At 39.9% G+C, this 16750-nt stretch overlaps 1 protein-coding gene across 2 annotated transcripts in view; it reads right to left on the reverse strand.

Moving 5' to 3' along the window:
* LOC144596719 (nuclear receptor-binding protein-like) overlaps positions 1-16750 on the reverse strand; it is an 82070-nt gene that overhangs the window by 51565 nt on the left and 13755 nt on the right. Inside the window, exons 2-7 of one of the 2 annotated variants that reach the window (XM_078405441.1) lie at positions 9855-9977; positions 9492-9593; positions 9082-9171; positions 7327-7367; positions 6967-7061; positions 6019-6045 (exon numbers count right to left, since the gene is read on the reverse strand). In XM_078405441.1, coding sequence (XP_078261567.1) covers positions 6019-6045; positions 6967-7061; positions 7327-7367; positions 9082-9171; positions 9492-9593; positions 9855-9977 — 478 coding nt within the window. The remainder of the gene's footprint in view (positions 1-6018; positions 6046-6966; positions 7062-7326; positions 7368-9081; positions 9172-9491; positions 9594-9854; positions 9978-16750) is intronic. The other variant, XM_078405442.1, reaches the window with a different exon arrangement.

The raw sequence follows: 16750 nt of genomic DNA on the forward strand, positions 1-16750 counted from the left end.
AATCTTTTATCTACTAATAGAAGAATAATAACACAATGCTGAATGATCTGGCAAGAATCTCTGGGAAAAAGAGATGGAACCATTTGCACGATGGAAATTTGAGATCAACCATAATTGAAAAAATAAATAAGGCAGTTACGAAAACAAATGGCACGTTGGTCTTCATAGCGAAAGGATTTGAGTACAGGAGCAGGGAGCTCCTACTGCAGTTGTCCAGGGCCCTGGTGAGACTACACCTGGAGTTTTGGTCTCCTAATTTGAGGAAGGACATTCTTGCTATTGCGGGAGTGCAGTGTAGGTTCACCAGGTTAATTCCCAGGTTGGCGGGACTGACATATGATGAAAGAATGGATCGACTGGGCTTATACTCACTGGACTTTAGAAGGATGAGACCAGATGTTATAGAAACATATAAAATTCTTTAGGGATTGGACAGGCTAGATGCAGGAAAAATTATCCTGATGTTGGGAGAGTCCAGAACCAGGGCTCACAGTTTAAGAATAAGGGGTAGGCCATTTAGGACTGAGATAAGCAAAAACCTTTTCACCCAGAGAGTTGTGAATCTGAGCAATTCTCTGCCACAGAAGGCAGTGGAGGCCAATTCACTGGATGTATTTAAGAGTTAGATATAGCTCTTGGGGCTAATAGAATCAAGGGATATGAAGAGAAAGCATGAACGGGGTACTGATTTTGGATGATCATATTGAATGGTGGTGCTGGCTCAAAGGGCCAAATGGCCTACACTTGCACCTATTTTCTATATTTCTATGAACATACTGTTTGGTGATGTCAAACCTTTTCAACTGATGGATTTATCATAAGATCATAATTGATAGGAGTAGAATTAGGCCATTTGGCCTATGGACGCCATTCAATCATGACTAATCTATCTCTCCCTCCTAACCCCATTCTCCTCATAACCTCTGACACCCATACTAATCAAGAATCTATCTCTGCCTTAAATATATCCAATGACTTTGCCTCCACAGCCTTCTGTGGCAAAGAATTCCAGATTCACCACGCTCTGATTAAGGGTCTCGACCCAAAACATCACCCAGTCCTTCTCTCCAGAGATGCTGCCTGTCCAGCTAAGTTACTCCAGCTTTGTGTCTTTCTAAAGAAATTCCTCCTCATCTCCTTCATAAAAGAACGTCCTTTAATTCTGAGGCTATGACCTCTAGTTCTTGACTCTCCCACTACTGGAAACATCCTCTCCACATCCACTCTATCCTAGTCCATTACAAATCAATGAATGGGCGGTGTCCCAGTAGTGGAACAATTTTACCAAGATACTTGTACAGCTTTTGTGGACTATGAGGGGCAGGTAGATATTGTAGAAATTGTACCAATTTTATCAGGATTAAAGGAATGGAGTACCAAAACTCCTTTATAAAGATAGAGACAATCTTGCTGTGAAAGTTAATGACACATGGATTGCAGGTTTTATAACTCCAATGAATGCTCCCAATTTCTATTCCAAGCAGATTATCACAACCTTGAGTCACACATAAAAATCCTCTGTGTTCCTGAAATCTTAGCTTCCAGTCAGACCAGCACACACAGATTTAAATTGACCAGTTAAGAATATGAAGTGATATATGTAATTTATTTTGATGGAATTGATCTCAGAAGTCAAAATCTCCAGCAAACAAGTTCAACATAGTGATTGTACAAAGTGCACAGAAATTGTGGGGACAGGTAATTCACGATAATTTCCAATTAAATTTAATAATTGCATGGCAGATGCAGTATAATGTAGATAAATGCGAGGTTATCCACTTTGGTGGCAAAAACAAGGAGGCAGGTTATTATCGCAATGGGGTCAGGTTAGGTAAGGGGGAAGTGCAGCGAAACCTGGGTGTCCTTGTACACCAGTCACTGGAAGTTGGCGTGCAGGTGCAGCAGGCAGTGAAGAAAGCTGATGGCATGTTGACCTTTATAACAAGAGGATTTCAGTATAGGAGTAAAGAGGTTGTTCTGCAGTTGTATAGGGCCCTGGTAAGACCACATCTGGAGTATTGTGTACAGTTTTGGTCTCCTAATTTGAGAAAGGACATCCTTGTAATTGAGGCAGCGCAGAGTAGGTTCACGAGATTCATCCCTGGGATGGCGGGACTGTCATATGAGGAAACATTGAAAAGATTAGGCTTGTATTCACTGGAGTTTAGAAGGATGAGAGGGGATTTTATAGAGACATATAAAATTACATAGGGGTTGGACAAGCTAGATGCAGGAAAAATGTTCCCAATGTTGGGGGAGCCCAGAACCAGGGCCCACAGTCTTAGAATAAAGGGGTGGCCATTTAAAACTGAGGTGGGAAGGGACTTTTTCACACAGAGAGTTGTGAATTTGTGGAATTCTCTGCCACAGAGGGTAGTGGAGGCCAAATCACTGGATGAATTTAAGAGAGAGTTAGATAGAGCTCTGGGGGATTGTGGAATCAAGGGATATGGGGAGATGTTGGGCACAGGTTACTGATTGTGGATGGTCAGCTATGATCACAATGAATGGCGGTGCTGGCTCAAAGGGCCGAATGGCCTCCTCCTGCACTTATTTTCTATGTTTCTACCTCCTATGCCCTACTTGGGGCTGGGTAGTTTGATGGGTTACGATTGATGAACCAGTCTTAAATTACTAACAGAACTTGAGTCTCATCGTTATAGGCAGAGAATCTTCTCAATTCAGTTGAAATTTTTTTATGAGTGAGGATGTGGTTATTTAAATGTGCAGTGGCAACCTGCGAGTCATCTGGCTGAACATGCAGTGGCACGTTTGTCTGACATTTGGTTAACTGAAACTCTGTTTGGTTAAAATACTGGTGGTAATCTTGCACACATTTAGAAATACCCAAGCTTCAAAGGAGGTCAATCTGTATGCAAAGACTGTGTGCAAGGACATTGATGTCTTTATTGAGCTACTGAGAAAAGTACACGAAAAGTAAGCAAAACATTCAGTTGACAAAAAAAAGTGACTCTTTGAATGGTTTAGAATATGATCCATCCCCTGAGAAACTAGACTTATCTGACAATGCTAGAACTTTAAGAGTTTAAAATTCTTGAGTGAGGGCTACAAAATTATTAATCAAAACCAAATTATTTCTACTTAGGTTCAGTAAGAGAGACCTGGGCATTGGAGGAACGTAGTTAGCTGTTGATCCTGCTGCTCAAAAAATTATATGATCTCATGTATAAAGATAAATGTTACACAAATTATTGGTTAAAAATAAAGCATCAGTTGCAGTTAATTTCTGGACATCACACTTTAGGAAAGATCTTAATACCAAAGGGAATAGTAACTGCTATATGGGAAAGATCTAAAAAGAAATCACCGAGCAGAGGAATACCCTGCTTGACTTCTGCTGATGGCAATCTCAGTCTTCAACCTCGGCACCTGCACAACAAATTAGTGAGATCAAATGAACTAAAAAATGAAATTGCCCTCTGTCAATCAAAAGTGGAGGGCCAAGTACACTTAACACTGCTCTTTTCAGATTCAATTTCCACTCTCACCACCACATCAGAGGACAATATTACTTTTCCTGGATCAAATTCCTTGTGTCAGGGCCATTTCTGCATTGTGGCACGAGTATAAGCGTGTCTGGAATAATTCAAGTAAGGAATTCCAGGTAAAATAACATGGGCAAATCAGAGAAATAAGAAAAGGGATGATCACTTCACTGAGATTATAGTATAGAACACCCAAATAGTCAATGGGAATTACAGGAACAAATATGTAGAAAGATTGCAGAAAGTTACAAAAATAATCAGGTGGTCCTGTTTGGAGATTTTAACTTTCCTAATATTGACTGGTGCTGCCAAAGTGTTAAGGGCTTAGATGGGATGCAATTTGGGTGTTCAACAAAGTTTCCTCAGGCAACATATTGGATCCTACTAGGGAGATCTAATATTGCATTTTGTAGCTTACAATCCAACAGTAAGAACACTGATTTTTTTATTTTTCCAGATAACCTACATTCCTGGTGGTCTTCCCACAAATACATACACTCACCCGTCCACAGTTTTCTTCTTTGTTCACCATTCCCCATCTTGACCAATTGGATCCATCTGCCCATCATCCCTTCCTAATTTTGTTCCAACTGTCACCGACCAGCTTCCGCCTACCCCTCCCTCAAATTGCTATGAGATGGCATTTTTACCCTTTCCCCCAGTCCTGATGTAGAGCTTCAAACTAAAATGACAATGTACACCTTTTTGCCTCCACACTTGTTGCCTGACTTGTAGAACTGTTCATGTGTTGTTTTTTGCTCCAGATTCCAGCAGCTGCAGTCTCTTTTGACTTCTAATTGATGATCTCATAGTTAAGGGGCCTTTGTGGAGAGTGATCTCAATATGATGGATTTATCAAATTGATTGTAATTTGAATCAATTGCTTGAGTCTTTAAGTCTAAGCAAGTTACAGTACAAAGACATAAGGTTTGAGTTATCAATAGAAGACTGGAAAATTACATTAAATGATCATGATAAAAGAAACACGGCTAACATCTAATTAATATTTACAATATATATTCCTTTAAGACAAAAAGAATCAACAAAATAAGTGGTCCAGACAGAGCTGAAGGTAGCAATAAGATAAATTGGCAAACAATATTAACAGAATTAACAAGAGATAGTGCCAGAAAAAACCCAAAATCAACTATGATCTATTGGAATGGTGAAGTGGCCAAAAAAACAACTTTCTTTCTGTTCTTACATTCCAATCGCCACTTGTCGTTCTCTTGCGTATTTTTTTGAGCAGTGAATTACCCTTAATCCTACAATCTAAGCCAACCTAAAAATTGTCTAACACAATTTAAAAGGAACATCACCAGCTGATGCTGGAAGGCAGCAACTCTACCGCTGCGCCATTGTGCCGTTGTAATGGGGAACAAATCAAATTTTAAGGGAAATTAATTTTCAACAGAAAATTCCAATGATTATGTGTAAAAGGCTAAACTTGACAATTGTATAGTAACAGACATCAAAATGATCCTACAACTATATTCTTTGCATCAAAAAATCCAAGCAAACCGTGTTTTTGTTGCTTCCATTTGGTCATTAATACACCAATTTCTAGCCTACACTTAACCGAAGGTGATATGAAGGGACAGAGACATTTAAATCAGTACTTCGATACATTGAACTTGATAACTTAAAATAGATAGCCCGCATTTCTGTGTCACTTGGTTTTTAAGTTTTACTTTCCTAGATATACATAATGGAAAAAATTGGTTTCTTTTATCTCAACTCTTAACCTTATTCTCATTGCAGTATTTTTGAATGGAATTAATCTGGACCATTTTGAAACACAATCTATACAAAAAGCCATCTCACTTCACTAACAATATTCCAGATGCCAAACGTCAAATTTGCAAGCTTTACCTATCGAACAGCTGTGCTATTAGAAATACTGCATCACATTAACATTAAAACTGGATAACCCATAAATAGGAAGAGAATAGGCTATAGATTGAGAAAATTACTCACTTGGCTTGGTCCAGTAAAAGGGCAAATAATCATTTAAACCTCTGATTTTTTTTCCTACATTGAATAGGGTATATTTCAAGTTGGGAGTAATGGAAAACAAAGAGGTAATGGTAAAGAAACAGCTCATCTGTTACCCACATTGGTAGTATAATATTGAACTCTTGACTTCCAATGTCAATTTCCTTGTCTGAATTTAGGAGGGCTCAATTAAAATTATTTCAGTGACAAAACTATAATATTTGCAATTTTAAATATCACATAAAGAAACAGACTTCTGGTGTACTTCATTCAACAAAGCAAGCCACTCAGATGCTGTCTATAGTTAAGTGGTAACAGATAAAACACCAAATAGCTGCCAAAGGTCAAGTTTGAAAAAAAAACAGCCATAAAGAGTGATTTATTCACAGCATTGCTAACTTTGAAGTTGAAATGGACAATATTATTATGAATTTTCCTCGAAGCCCAAAGCAATCTGGAACATGCACAAATGCATAATTTAGCCATGCATAAAATGCAATGCACCATTTTCACTCACTCCCATTATAATCGTGTCCTGATTGAACTGTACATACAAAATACAGCAAATTAAAAATGTCAATGGTTGTCCTCACACAGATCATTGAGACAATAACCTAATTTATTAATCAAACCATGAGTTTTATTGCACTGCAATAGTCAGTCATTTTCTTTACATGCTCCTTCTAGGCAAAGAACATCTCTATCAACATACAAAATTAAATTTTAATCCAAACAATAATGATATTAAATTCCAGCTAGTGCTCAATCAACATTGCATTACTTGTATCTCTACAATAACAGCAAGATAAAAATTAGTCATCATATTTTGAATTTGAAAAGGGGGGCAGGAGACAGAAAGTAAATGTAGCACAAATTTAAAACTTTGCACCCAAAATCTAACCCTAAGTAAACCAGATGATGAACAAAGAAATGAGAAAACAAGAGGTATTGAAAATCAAATACGAGGAAAAGGGAAAAGGTTGAGTCAATAAAATGAGGAAAATGGAGTTGACTATGAACATTGACATTAGATGTTTGATTAGTCTAAACGCAATGCTTCCAGTTAGGTGGCCAAGTACAATCTACTAACATTGATTTGGTCCACACAAGCATGGCCAATGTTTGCAGACACACGCATGCTCTCAAGTATACCACCTAGATGACAAGGTATTGTTATGGCTAGTTCCTTCAACGACTTCTCAAAAACCAAATGTTGCCATTTATTGATAGAAATGATCTGTAATTTTCCGTTAGCATAAAATAATGAAACATTAAACAGTGCTGATGAGAAAGGGCAAGAGTAATATTTTTTGTTTGCATTGTTAACCTGGCCAAACAAAAATAATAATCTACAATTTTTTTCAAAGACGGACTCGATGAACCAAATCAAAATTTCAATTTTCTCAATTGTCTTTCATATTTCAAAATGGATTCAATATATTGCAAGTTAGTTTCTGATACTTACCAGACCCAATTTTTATAAGTCCATTATGCTGGATGAATATTGTATCACAAGTCAGATTGCCATGGATGATGGGAGGATCACAGGAATGGAGGTAGCTGGTTAAAGAGAAAAACTCCAAGCTTTTGGTTACTTTGAATATGCACAGAATTTTACTAAACCAAGTCATTATAAAATCAGCACAATGGTACCATACAAAAGGACCATTTTCTTACAATGTGAGAGCTATAACTTAGGAAAGTGGAACATTTGCATAATGTTTAAGTTTCTTTAAAAGAACAATAGTTTAAATATTTTTTAAACATTATCTATTTGATATCCGTTCTTGACAGGCTGGGCATGCATCCAGAACAGACTTCTTACCTCAAGGCAGACAAAATCTGTGTGCACCATCTCTTCCAGGCCTACATAGAAATAAGCAAAGTTAGTCAAACATGAACCTTAAAAAAAGTTTAGCTAACTGATGTGAAATACACCTTTTCCCATTTCTGGTTAAAGCATGAAGCAATCCTTGAATCAAAGCTAATATTGCCACTTTTTAGCAGTTTAGATAATTATTTGCAGAAAAAGCATGTTATCACTCTGATTTACTAAACCATAGCACTCGTTGGTATTCAGGGATGCATCAGGACAAGAGAAAGACGAGATTTCAAAACAGGTTTCACATCATAATTACAATACAAAGTACTTGTGTTATAACACCAGGATAAGCGCTCAATCAAGAAAACCAAGCCCAAAGCACTATCTAAACTGATTATACAAACTTACGCTAAGGACAATAACTATCTCTAATCGTAATAATCAGCTACCTACATGTTAACAAGCACATAAAAACTGATATATGCAAGTTTATTGGGGTTATCAAGTGTACAAAATCATGAGGGGAATAGATCAGGTTGGTGCATAGAGTCTCTTGCCCAGTAGGGGAATCGAGGACCAGAGGACATAGGTTCAAGATGAAAAGATTTAATAGGAATCCAAGGGGTAACTTTTTCACACAAAGGGTGGTGGGTGTATGGAACAAGCTGCCAGAGGAGGTAGTTGAGGCTGGGACTATCCCATCATTGAAGGAACAGTTAGACAGGTACATGGATGGGACAGGTTTGGAGGGATATGGCCCAAGCGCAGGCAGGTGAGACTAGTGCAACTGGGACACGTTGGCCGGTGTGGGCAGTTTGGGCCGAAGGACCTACTCCCACACTATCACTCTATGACTCTAGGTTTTGTTGAGAGAACTGTGAGAATGAAGTTAAGGAGCTTCTACTTATAAAATGTTATAGATAAAACCTAATAACAGCGTTCAAGACTTGACTAGCTTGTGATTATGCCACTGATCCACCCTTGGCAAATGACATTGAAGTGCCCAACCAAGCTTAAAAACGGAACCTATACTATTGAGTGATTCTTCCAGGAACCATTCAATGTGGAATAACAACAATTCCTTATTAAAGGGAGGAATATTAAAATTATTGGGAGGTTTACTTACTCATGTTGGACTGATGCATGGTAACATTAAAGACCAACAATTATTGTCTATCCCCAATTGCCCTTGAAAAGAAAAAGCAAGCTACTTTGAACGGATGATGATTTCAGGTTTGAGGATAAGGAGTTCCAGGGTTTCTATCTAGTGATGACGAAATGGGAATATAATTGTAAAGTGATTAGTAAAGGATTGGCAGTGGTGTTTCCCAAAGTGTGTTGTTCTTTTCTAAATGGGTTTCTGGTAGGCACTCTTGAAATAGCTTCGAGTAACAGTGCATTTTGTTAACAGTATATTGCAGTCAACATGCAGGGGGGGGGGGGGTGTGGTATGTGCGTGTCTCCCCGTGTCTCCGTGTGCGCATCAGATGCTTGGACAATTAGAAAGCGAACCACTTGCCATAGGATACCCAGCTTTTGACTTGCTCTTAGTTAAAATAATTACATGACTTGTCCAATTATTTTTTTGTTAATATTAACTCCCAGGTGGTTGGAGGACTGGGTAACGGTAAATGTGACTGAAGGTTAAAGGCAGGTGGTTTTGCTGGCGACGCTCCTTGCTAGCATTGTATGTCAAAAACGTTATCATTCCATATATTAACCTTGCCCGAGTCGTACCAGTGGCAATGTACAACATACCTTTTCATTCATTGTTTTGTGGTTTTTCTTTGTTTTTTTCAAGAATTGTTTTAAGCTTCCTGATGACATGTATTCTGTTATAAATATAACCTGAAGGAACAAAATATTGTCCTGTGTCAAATATATTGAAAATATCTACTGAATTGATGCACACACAATTCATTCTGCTACCATCCCTCTAATTCAGTTTGCAACTCTGAAGAATATAAATCAGTTGAATTTCCCCCAAATATTTCACACTTATCAAATATCTAGGTACATTCAGCAATATCAAAAACAAACATTCCTTAAAGACAAACAAGTTAACATTTACTACGATCGCATTTCATAAAAATGTTTAATAATTCAGTTATTCTGTAATTCTAGCATACATGACAGTCTGATAAAATAATTGACAACAGGAAGCTTACCCTAGCTTTATTTTCTTTCACATCTGCCCAGTACTTGTGAAATTTCACTATGTTCAGATGTTCCAGCTGGATGAGATTGTCAAAGACAGCTTTAACCTTATCCTGAAAATCAGAATACATTAATTAGAAAGGATCAAAATAAATTTGATTTTTTCTCAGCATAGGGAATATAGTGGAGGGAAGGCATACTAAAAATAAATTGCTCAAATCCTTGAATGGTGCTGTCAAGGAACAGTTGAAATATCATACTTCTTATAAGGAAATAAAATGTTTGTCATCATCTTATCATCTTAATTATTATGAAGTCAACCAAATAAAAGTTATTAATAGCTCATATCAAAGAATTAAAAACTTTATTTTCACCTCTTGTAGTTTGAAGTTTTTTCGTTCTGAGAACTGGACTTCATTCCATACAACTTCCACTCCCTCTTCAGTGTCCATTGCCAAATATGCACTGTCAATTCCAGGAACATTCCGTTGGTTCACCTGGAATAAGTCAGTAAATGAACTTTTACAACTGTCAATTCAAAGCAAATGCAAGCTTGACTCAGTTAGCAAAACTCTAATCCTAACCAAATACTGCATTGCAGAACTCGAGTATCTAATCCAGACCAGTCACTAATGAAGATGTTTTTGAAAGTGCCATTTTGGACAAGACATCAAAAGGAAAAAAGCACTTTCAGCAGCTTTTTTTGTTGTAAATTGAAGGTTGAGGTAGTGTTAAAGGGCAAACCTTTCAAATTCATGCCAACAATCTCATGTTCGATATTTTTCTTCCCCTTTCCTGCCAAGTAAACTACAAAAATAGAAAACACCAAACATTTGGTTACTAACTGATGAAAAAGATCAGTTATTTCCTTGATATCACTATCAATTGTCAAGTCCTCTGAACAGTAAGCAACTTGGTATCAGCTTCATTAACTTCACTAATGAAAGAAAAATTAACTTTGAATCTAAAGAACAGATTTTGCTGCACATTTAATTAAAAGATAGTTAGCTAGAATCGTTCATAAAAGCTATTTGATTGGGAAAGGACAGCTCCAAGGCTGACTAAAATAATAAGAATAGCAAATAAATCAGAATTATCCATATCAATTTTATTATGGTATGCATTCTTGCATTATGGTATACAACCTTTCATGTTCTGCTTTCAAGATTCTCATATTCAGCATCATTAACTGTAACCCGTATACTTCTTGGACCCAGATCACAATTTCACTTGTCTAAAATGTGATTTAACTTCAGAAATTCTTCTGCTTGCCCATCACTGCAAAAGCAGATCTTTTAAAATCTTTTCTGGTGAATTTGGTAAGGAAATGTAACTTAAAAAAAAAAAATAGAAAGACAATGACTATAAACATGACAGCACAGAGCGGCACATTAGGTGGCATAGTGGCACAGCTGGTAGAGCTGCTGCTTCACAGTGCCAGAGAACCAGGTTTGAACCTGACCTCGGGTGTCTAAGTTACATCCACCACAATGAATGCGATCACCTTGCCAGAGATGCAATTGTTTTCCGGATCGTATCTCCGGTCGCTCTGCAGACTAACATCGTGGAGCTGGAGGTCTTGCCTGGGACTGACCTTGAACCCCCGCAGGGGTGTGGACTTAACATCGGAGCCGAATCCTTGCCTCGGATCAATGCTCTAACGCAGCCTGCAGACTTAATATCAAGGAGCTCGCAGTCTCGGGTTGAGACCGGTCAGGAGCTCCAAGCTGCACGAGGTTCGACTGGTCCAGACCACCAGCACGGGGGAGCTGAGACCCCTCCCCCAATGTAGGAGCTTGATCGCCCCTCCCGGCCACCGGCTACGGAAGTCAAAATTGCCCCATCAACGGAAGGTTAGAGGCCCCCGACCGCAGGAGAACAAAGAAGAGAGTGATTGAACTTTTTTTTCGCCTTCCATCACAGTGAGGAATGTGGAGGAGTCACTGCGCCGGATGTTCATGTTAAAATGTATTTTGCGTCTCCTGTTGCTTTTTATTGTTATGACTATATAGCAAATGAAGTTCCTCACATGTTGTAAAACATACTTGGCTAATAAAGTATTATTGTGATTATGAAGTACTTCAAGTTGTTGATTATGGTGTAAATCAACTCCTGCCTCAGAAAATCCATTTCAATTTTCTCTTCGTCACAACTGGTCAACAGTAAACAGCCCATTTTCTCTGTTGCCACATGAGCCTCCTCCCACATCTTAAAGATGTATGGGTTTGTAATTGGCATATAAATGTCTCTAGTGTGCAAGGAGTGGATGCAGAACTGGAATAATATGGAGCGGACGTGAACGGGTGATCAACGGTTGGCGTGGACTTGGTGGGCCGAAGGGCCTGTTTCAATGCTGATAAACTAAACGTGACGGAAGCATTAATGCATCGTTTAAATGTTGATGGATGCACTTTTGCTCTCTATTTTATCAATAATTTTCATTATCCTCTGAATGTAACCAAATTCATGAGCAAAAGATCATAATTGTGAAACAAACGAGAACTAATGCATTGAGATTACGCAATTCAATCACTGGCTGAATAAATTTACATTTCCTTAAAGCATTTGTGTCTCAGGGTCAACCAAGAATATACATCGGATTGTTTTACTGGGAACAGGCTTCCATGAAGCAATACTACTTTTCAACTGGGCATGCTTCTGTATAAGAAAATCTATTTGGCAACACGTTAAGAGCAATGTCAAAGCAAATCAGATAGACAACTTTAGTAAGCTGTTACAAAGGTAAATGAATTATTTTTTAGGCTAGTTTTATATCAGGATACAATAATGTCCATTAGACTGTAGTAAAACTGATTGAATCAAGAGCCGATGATAAATTAAAGTAGAAATAACATTAAAATTAAATGTAGAATGCCTATTGTACAACTACAATACATTTGATGTCAAGTAGATTACTCCCTACATTAGTCCAAATATTGCATATGCTGAAAAAGTGAAATTATTTCCAGCAGTTTAAAAAAAATTATCAGGTCAAACAGCACCTGCGAAGAATGAAAAAGTGAAAAACACAGTGTTCTGCCTCAATGACCATCATCCATTAGCACTTACATCCACCGTAATGAAGTGCTTAAAAATGTTGATTGTGGTGCGAATCAACTCCTGCCTCAGAAAAGACTTGGATCCACTTCAATTTTCCCCATCACCACAACAGGTCAACAGTAAATGCTATATCACTTACTCTCCACTCTGCTCTGGCCAACTACATAACAAGAACATACAGCTTGGTGTTTGATGCAAAAAACTCTTTGTAACATCACTAAGCTCCAAGTAGCCTGCTTTGTAACGGGAATCTTAACTCCCTCATTGGCAGATCTTAATCAGTGCAGGTCAATAACACCTCCTCAATGACCATCAACTCAGGTGCACTACACGTTGTGTGCTTATTGCCCTGCTTTACTCCCTTTACACCCATGACCATGTTTCAGTCGAGCTACAATGCCATTTATAAATTCATTGATGACACCGTGATTGGCTGTGGTGCGGAGTCCATGTGAGAAATAGAACATTAAGTGATTCCGCAACAGCACCCTCTCACTCAATAGCAACAAAGCTAAGAAACTAATCGTTTACCTCAGAAAGGGTCGCTGGGAGACCACATGCCAGTTTTCAATAGTGGGTCCAAGGTGGACAGTGTGAGCAGTTCCATGCTCCTGGGCATTAACCTCGGATGCTTTATCCTGGCCAGTGCCTGTACTTCATTCAAATCCTCTTTCTTGACGATTTACATTTTTAGGCCTCCATTACCCAGAAACATCTCAAAATACCATTGCACAAGCAGTAGCATCTATCTATACATTTCCTTTGAAAAAGGACATTCTGCACAGCCTTTTCCTCTTTCACCCTACTAACCGACTTCCTCATTTTGGCAAATCTTGTAATGGCGCTAGTTTCTATGTAATAATTTTAATTAAGCATCTGAACATTCCCATTGAGCAGTGCTCTTCCAAATCTTGGCCTGCATTTTAACACTTAATTGTTTTAAATAAAACCCTTTGTTTAAAAAATAGAAATCTCTTCCAACTTTCTCTCCTCTACTACAATCAGTCTGAAGGGTCCAGACCTAAAACATCGCCTATCCATATCTTCAAGACATGCTGGTTGGCCCGCTGAGTTACTCCAGATATACAGTATGGGTTTTTTTCAGAAGTAGAGAACTAGGTTTGCTGAAGTGTTTCATTATTGAATATTGTTTATGGTATTTAGATTTTGGTTTCTAGATACCCATTACCTAGAGGTTCTGTGTATAGTTCATTATTAGTCTCTAGCAAGAGGAAATGTCAAACATGTGACACGAGTACCTCCCAGCAATTACAGATGAATGAAATGCTCCATCCTGCACTCATGCGCATTGCTGTGTAATGAATCCTTTGTAACATTGTGACACTTCATGCTAACCTAGTAACCCACTTATCACAATCATCCATTGCAAACCCACTCAGCAATCAGCTAATCTCATGAAGAATTCACACTCTTCGACCGATCAGTGTCGACCGACGACTGCCGGCCCGTGGGCTCCCAGCAAGGCCATCTGTGAAGCGCAGCGGCGTGGTCTCCCTGAACCTCCGCCCGCTGGCGTGGGAGCCGCTACCAGACCGAAGCTCACCTGCTGTCCCTGCTAAAGTGGCCCTGATCAACGCAAGATCCCTACAGAACAAGACCATCATCCTCAACGACTTCTTCACCACCCGTGGATTGGACTTCTTACTGCTCACAGAATCCTGGCTTAACCCTGGTGAGCTTGCTCCACTCGTGGAACTCTGTCCTGATGACTGTAACTTCTTCACCTCGCCTAGGCTCTCCGAACGCGGTGGGGGCTTAGCCACTGTGTTTAAGAAACATTTCAACTGCCGCCTCCTGAACGCTGATCACTTCTCCAGTTTCGAGGTGCAACTAATTAAAGTAGGCCTAGCCTATCCCCTCTTAATTGTTCTTGTGTATCGCCCACCAAAAATGCATAAGGACTTCATCACCCAATTTGCTGATCTGATTTCTAGCATTTTGCCCAAATTTGACCGGATCATGATTCTTGGTGACTTTAATATTCATGTTTGCTGTCCCACTAAGCCTCTTGTGAGTGAATTTATGCACCTGGTTGAGTCCTTCAATCTGACTCTTCACACCACGGGACCCACTCACAAGTTAGGCCATACTCTCGACCTAGTGTTATCATCCGGATTCCCAATCAACAACATTGAAACTACTGAAGCCTGTCTATCGGACCACAGCGCTATCATTTTTGACGCATCTCTGCCTTTATCTCCCGCAAAATCTCATCTCCCTGTTCGCTACTCCCGCGCCATAAATTCATTGACTGCCAGTAAATTCTCCGAGGCTCTCACAGCTGCCCCCAACATCTGCACTATTGAGGCCTCTCCCCCCCCCCCATCTCAGCACTGAAGATTCAAATTTCCTTCGAAATTCTGAGAAACAATCTTCTCAAATACCAGGAAGCAGTAAAGTCTGCTAGAGCACAATACTTCTCCGACCTTATTTCCAAAAACTCACATAACTCCAAGGTCCTATTTAGAACAATTACCTCTGTCATATGTCCCGCCCCCAGTACCAGCTTAGTTGGGTCCCCTGCTAAGTGCGAAGAATTCGCTAAATTTTTCACCAACAAAGTTGAGAACATTAGAATGCACATTTCCCCTCCCACCCGTGACCTAGCTGTCTCACTAGTCTGTTCCTTTAAATTGGACTGCTTCCAACCCGTCACTATCCTCCCTTGCAAAGCTTGTCTCCGCTATGAAACCTGCAACCTGCCCCCTTGATCCTGCCCCCACTGCCCTTCTGAAGGATGTCATTGCAATAGCCGGTCCCAGCATCCTCTCTATTATCAACAGTTCTCTGGCCACTGGCACTGTGCCAACCAGTTTCAAGCACGCGGTGGTCCAGCCCCTACTGAAAAAACCTAACCTAGACCCCACCTTGCCTAGCAACTACAGACCCATTTCCAAACTGCCATTCCTGTCAAAAGTCCTCGAAAAGGCAATTCTAAACTAATTAGTGCCCTACCTGCACCAATACACCATCCTGGAAAGTTTCCAGTCAGGTTTCAGAGCCCACCACAGCACAGAGTCTGCCTTGTTGAAGGTACACAACGACCTGCTTCTCGCCATCGACACCGGCGACTGTGCAATCCTGCTCCTTCTCGACCTCAGCGCAGCGTTCGATACAGTGGACCACACCATCCTTATTGACCGTCTCCGGTACGCGGTTGGCATTGATGGCACTGCCCTGAGCTGGTTCGCTTCGTACCTCAAAGATAGGAGTTTCGCCATCAACATAGGCAGTTATTCCTCTGCTCCAGCTAGCCTCTCCTGCGGAGTTCCATAAGGCTCCATCCTAGGCCCCATTCTCTTCTCTCTATACATGCTCCCCCTTGGCCAAATCATTCAAAGGCACGGCATTTCTTTCCACTGCTATGCCGATGACACTCAGCTTTACCTCCCCCTGAAACCCAACAACCAGTCAAATTTAAACAGCCTCTTACACTGCCTTGAGGACATAAAATGTTGGATGGCACAGAACTTCCTCCAATTAAATGAGAGCAAGTCTGAGGTCATCCTATTCGGCCCCCCCCGACTCCATCAAATCGATAACAGGCAGTCTTGGAAGTCTATCCTGCCTAGTCAAACCGCATGTCAAAAACCTCGGCATGATATTTGACTCTGCATTAAAATTTGATAAGCAAGTCAACGCTGTGGTAAAAGCCAGCTTCTTCCAACTTCGAACCATAGCTAAAATCAAACATTTCCTCCAATTCAACGACACAGAAAAAATCATTCACGCTTTCATTTACTCCCGCCTAGACTACTGCAACTCCCTATACACTGGGATCAGCCAATCTTCCCTGCCCCGGTGCAACTGGTCCAAAACGCCGCAGCGAGACTACCATCAGAATCAATAAGACAATTGTGTACTTTTTCACTAAAATCTGCCCTGTCAATTAATTAAGATTTTTAAAAAAATGTTTTTGTCCTCTAACTCCACATCTTGAACATATTCCAAGAGGTGATATGAATCAACAAAATCAGCTGAAAAGGGTTGCAGTTTATGGAATGTGATGGGACCACATCACCCCGATTCTGGCCTCTCTCCACTGGCTCCCTGTACGGTACAGAATCAACTTCAAGCTCCTCCTATTCACGTATAAAGCCCTAAATGGACATTTCCCCCCCCCCCTACATCAAAAATCTTCTAACCCCCCTCTCTAACTCCAGGTCCCTCAGGTCGGCCGACTTGGGGC

This window comes from Rhinoraja longicauda, chromosome 9 (assembly GCF_053455715.1).
Source record: "Rhinoraja longicauda isolate Sanriku21f chromosome 9, sRhiLon1.1, whole genome shotgun sequence".
NCBI classification, from domain to species: domain Eukaryota; kingdom Metazoa; phylum Chordata; class Chondrichthyes; order Rajiformes; family Arhynchobatidae; genus Rhinoraja; species Rhinoraja longicauda.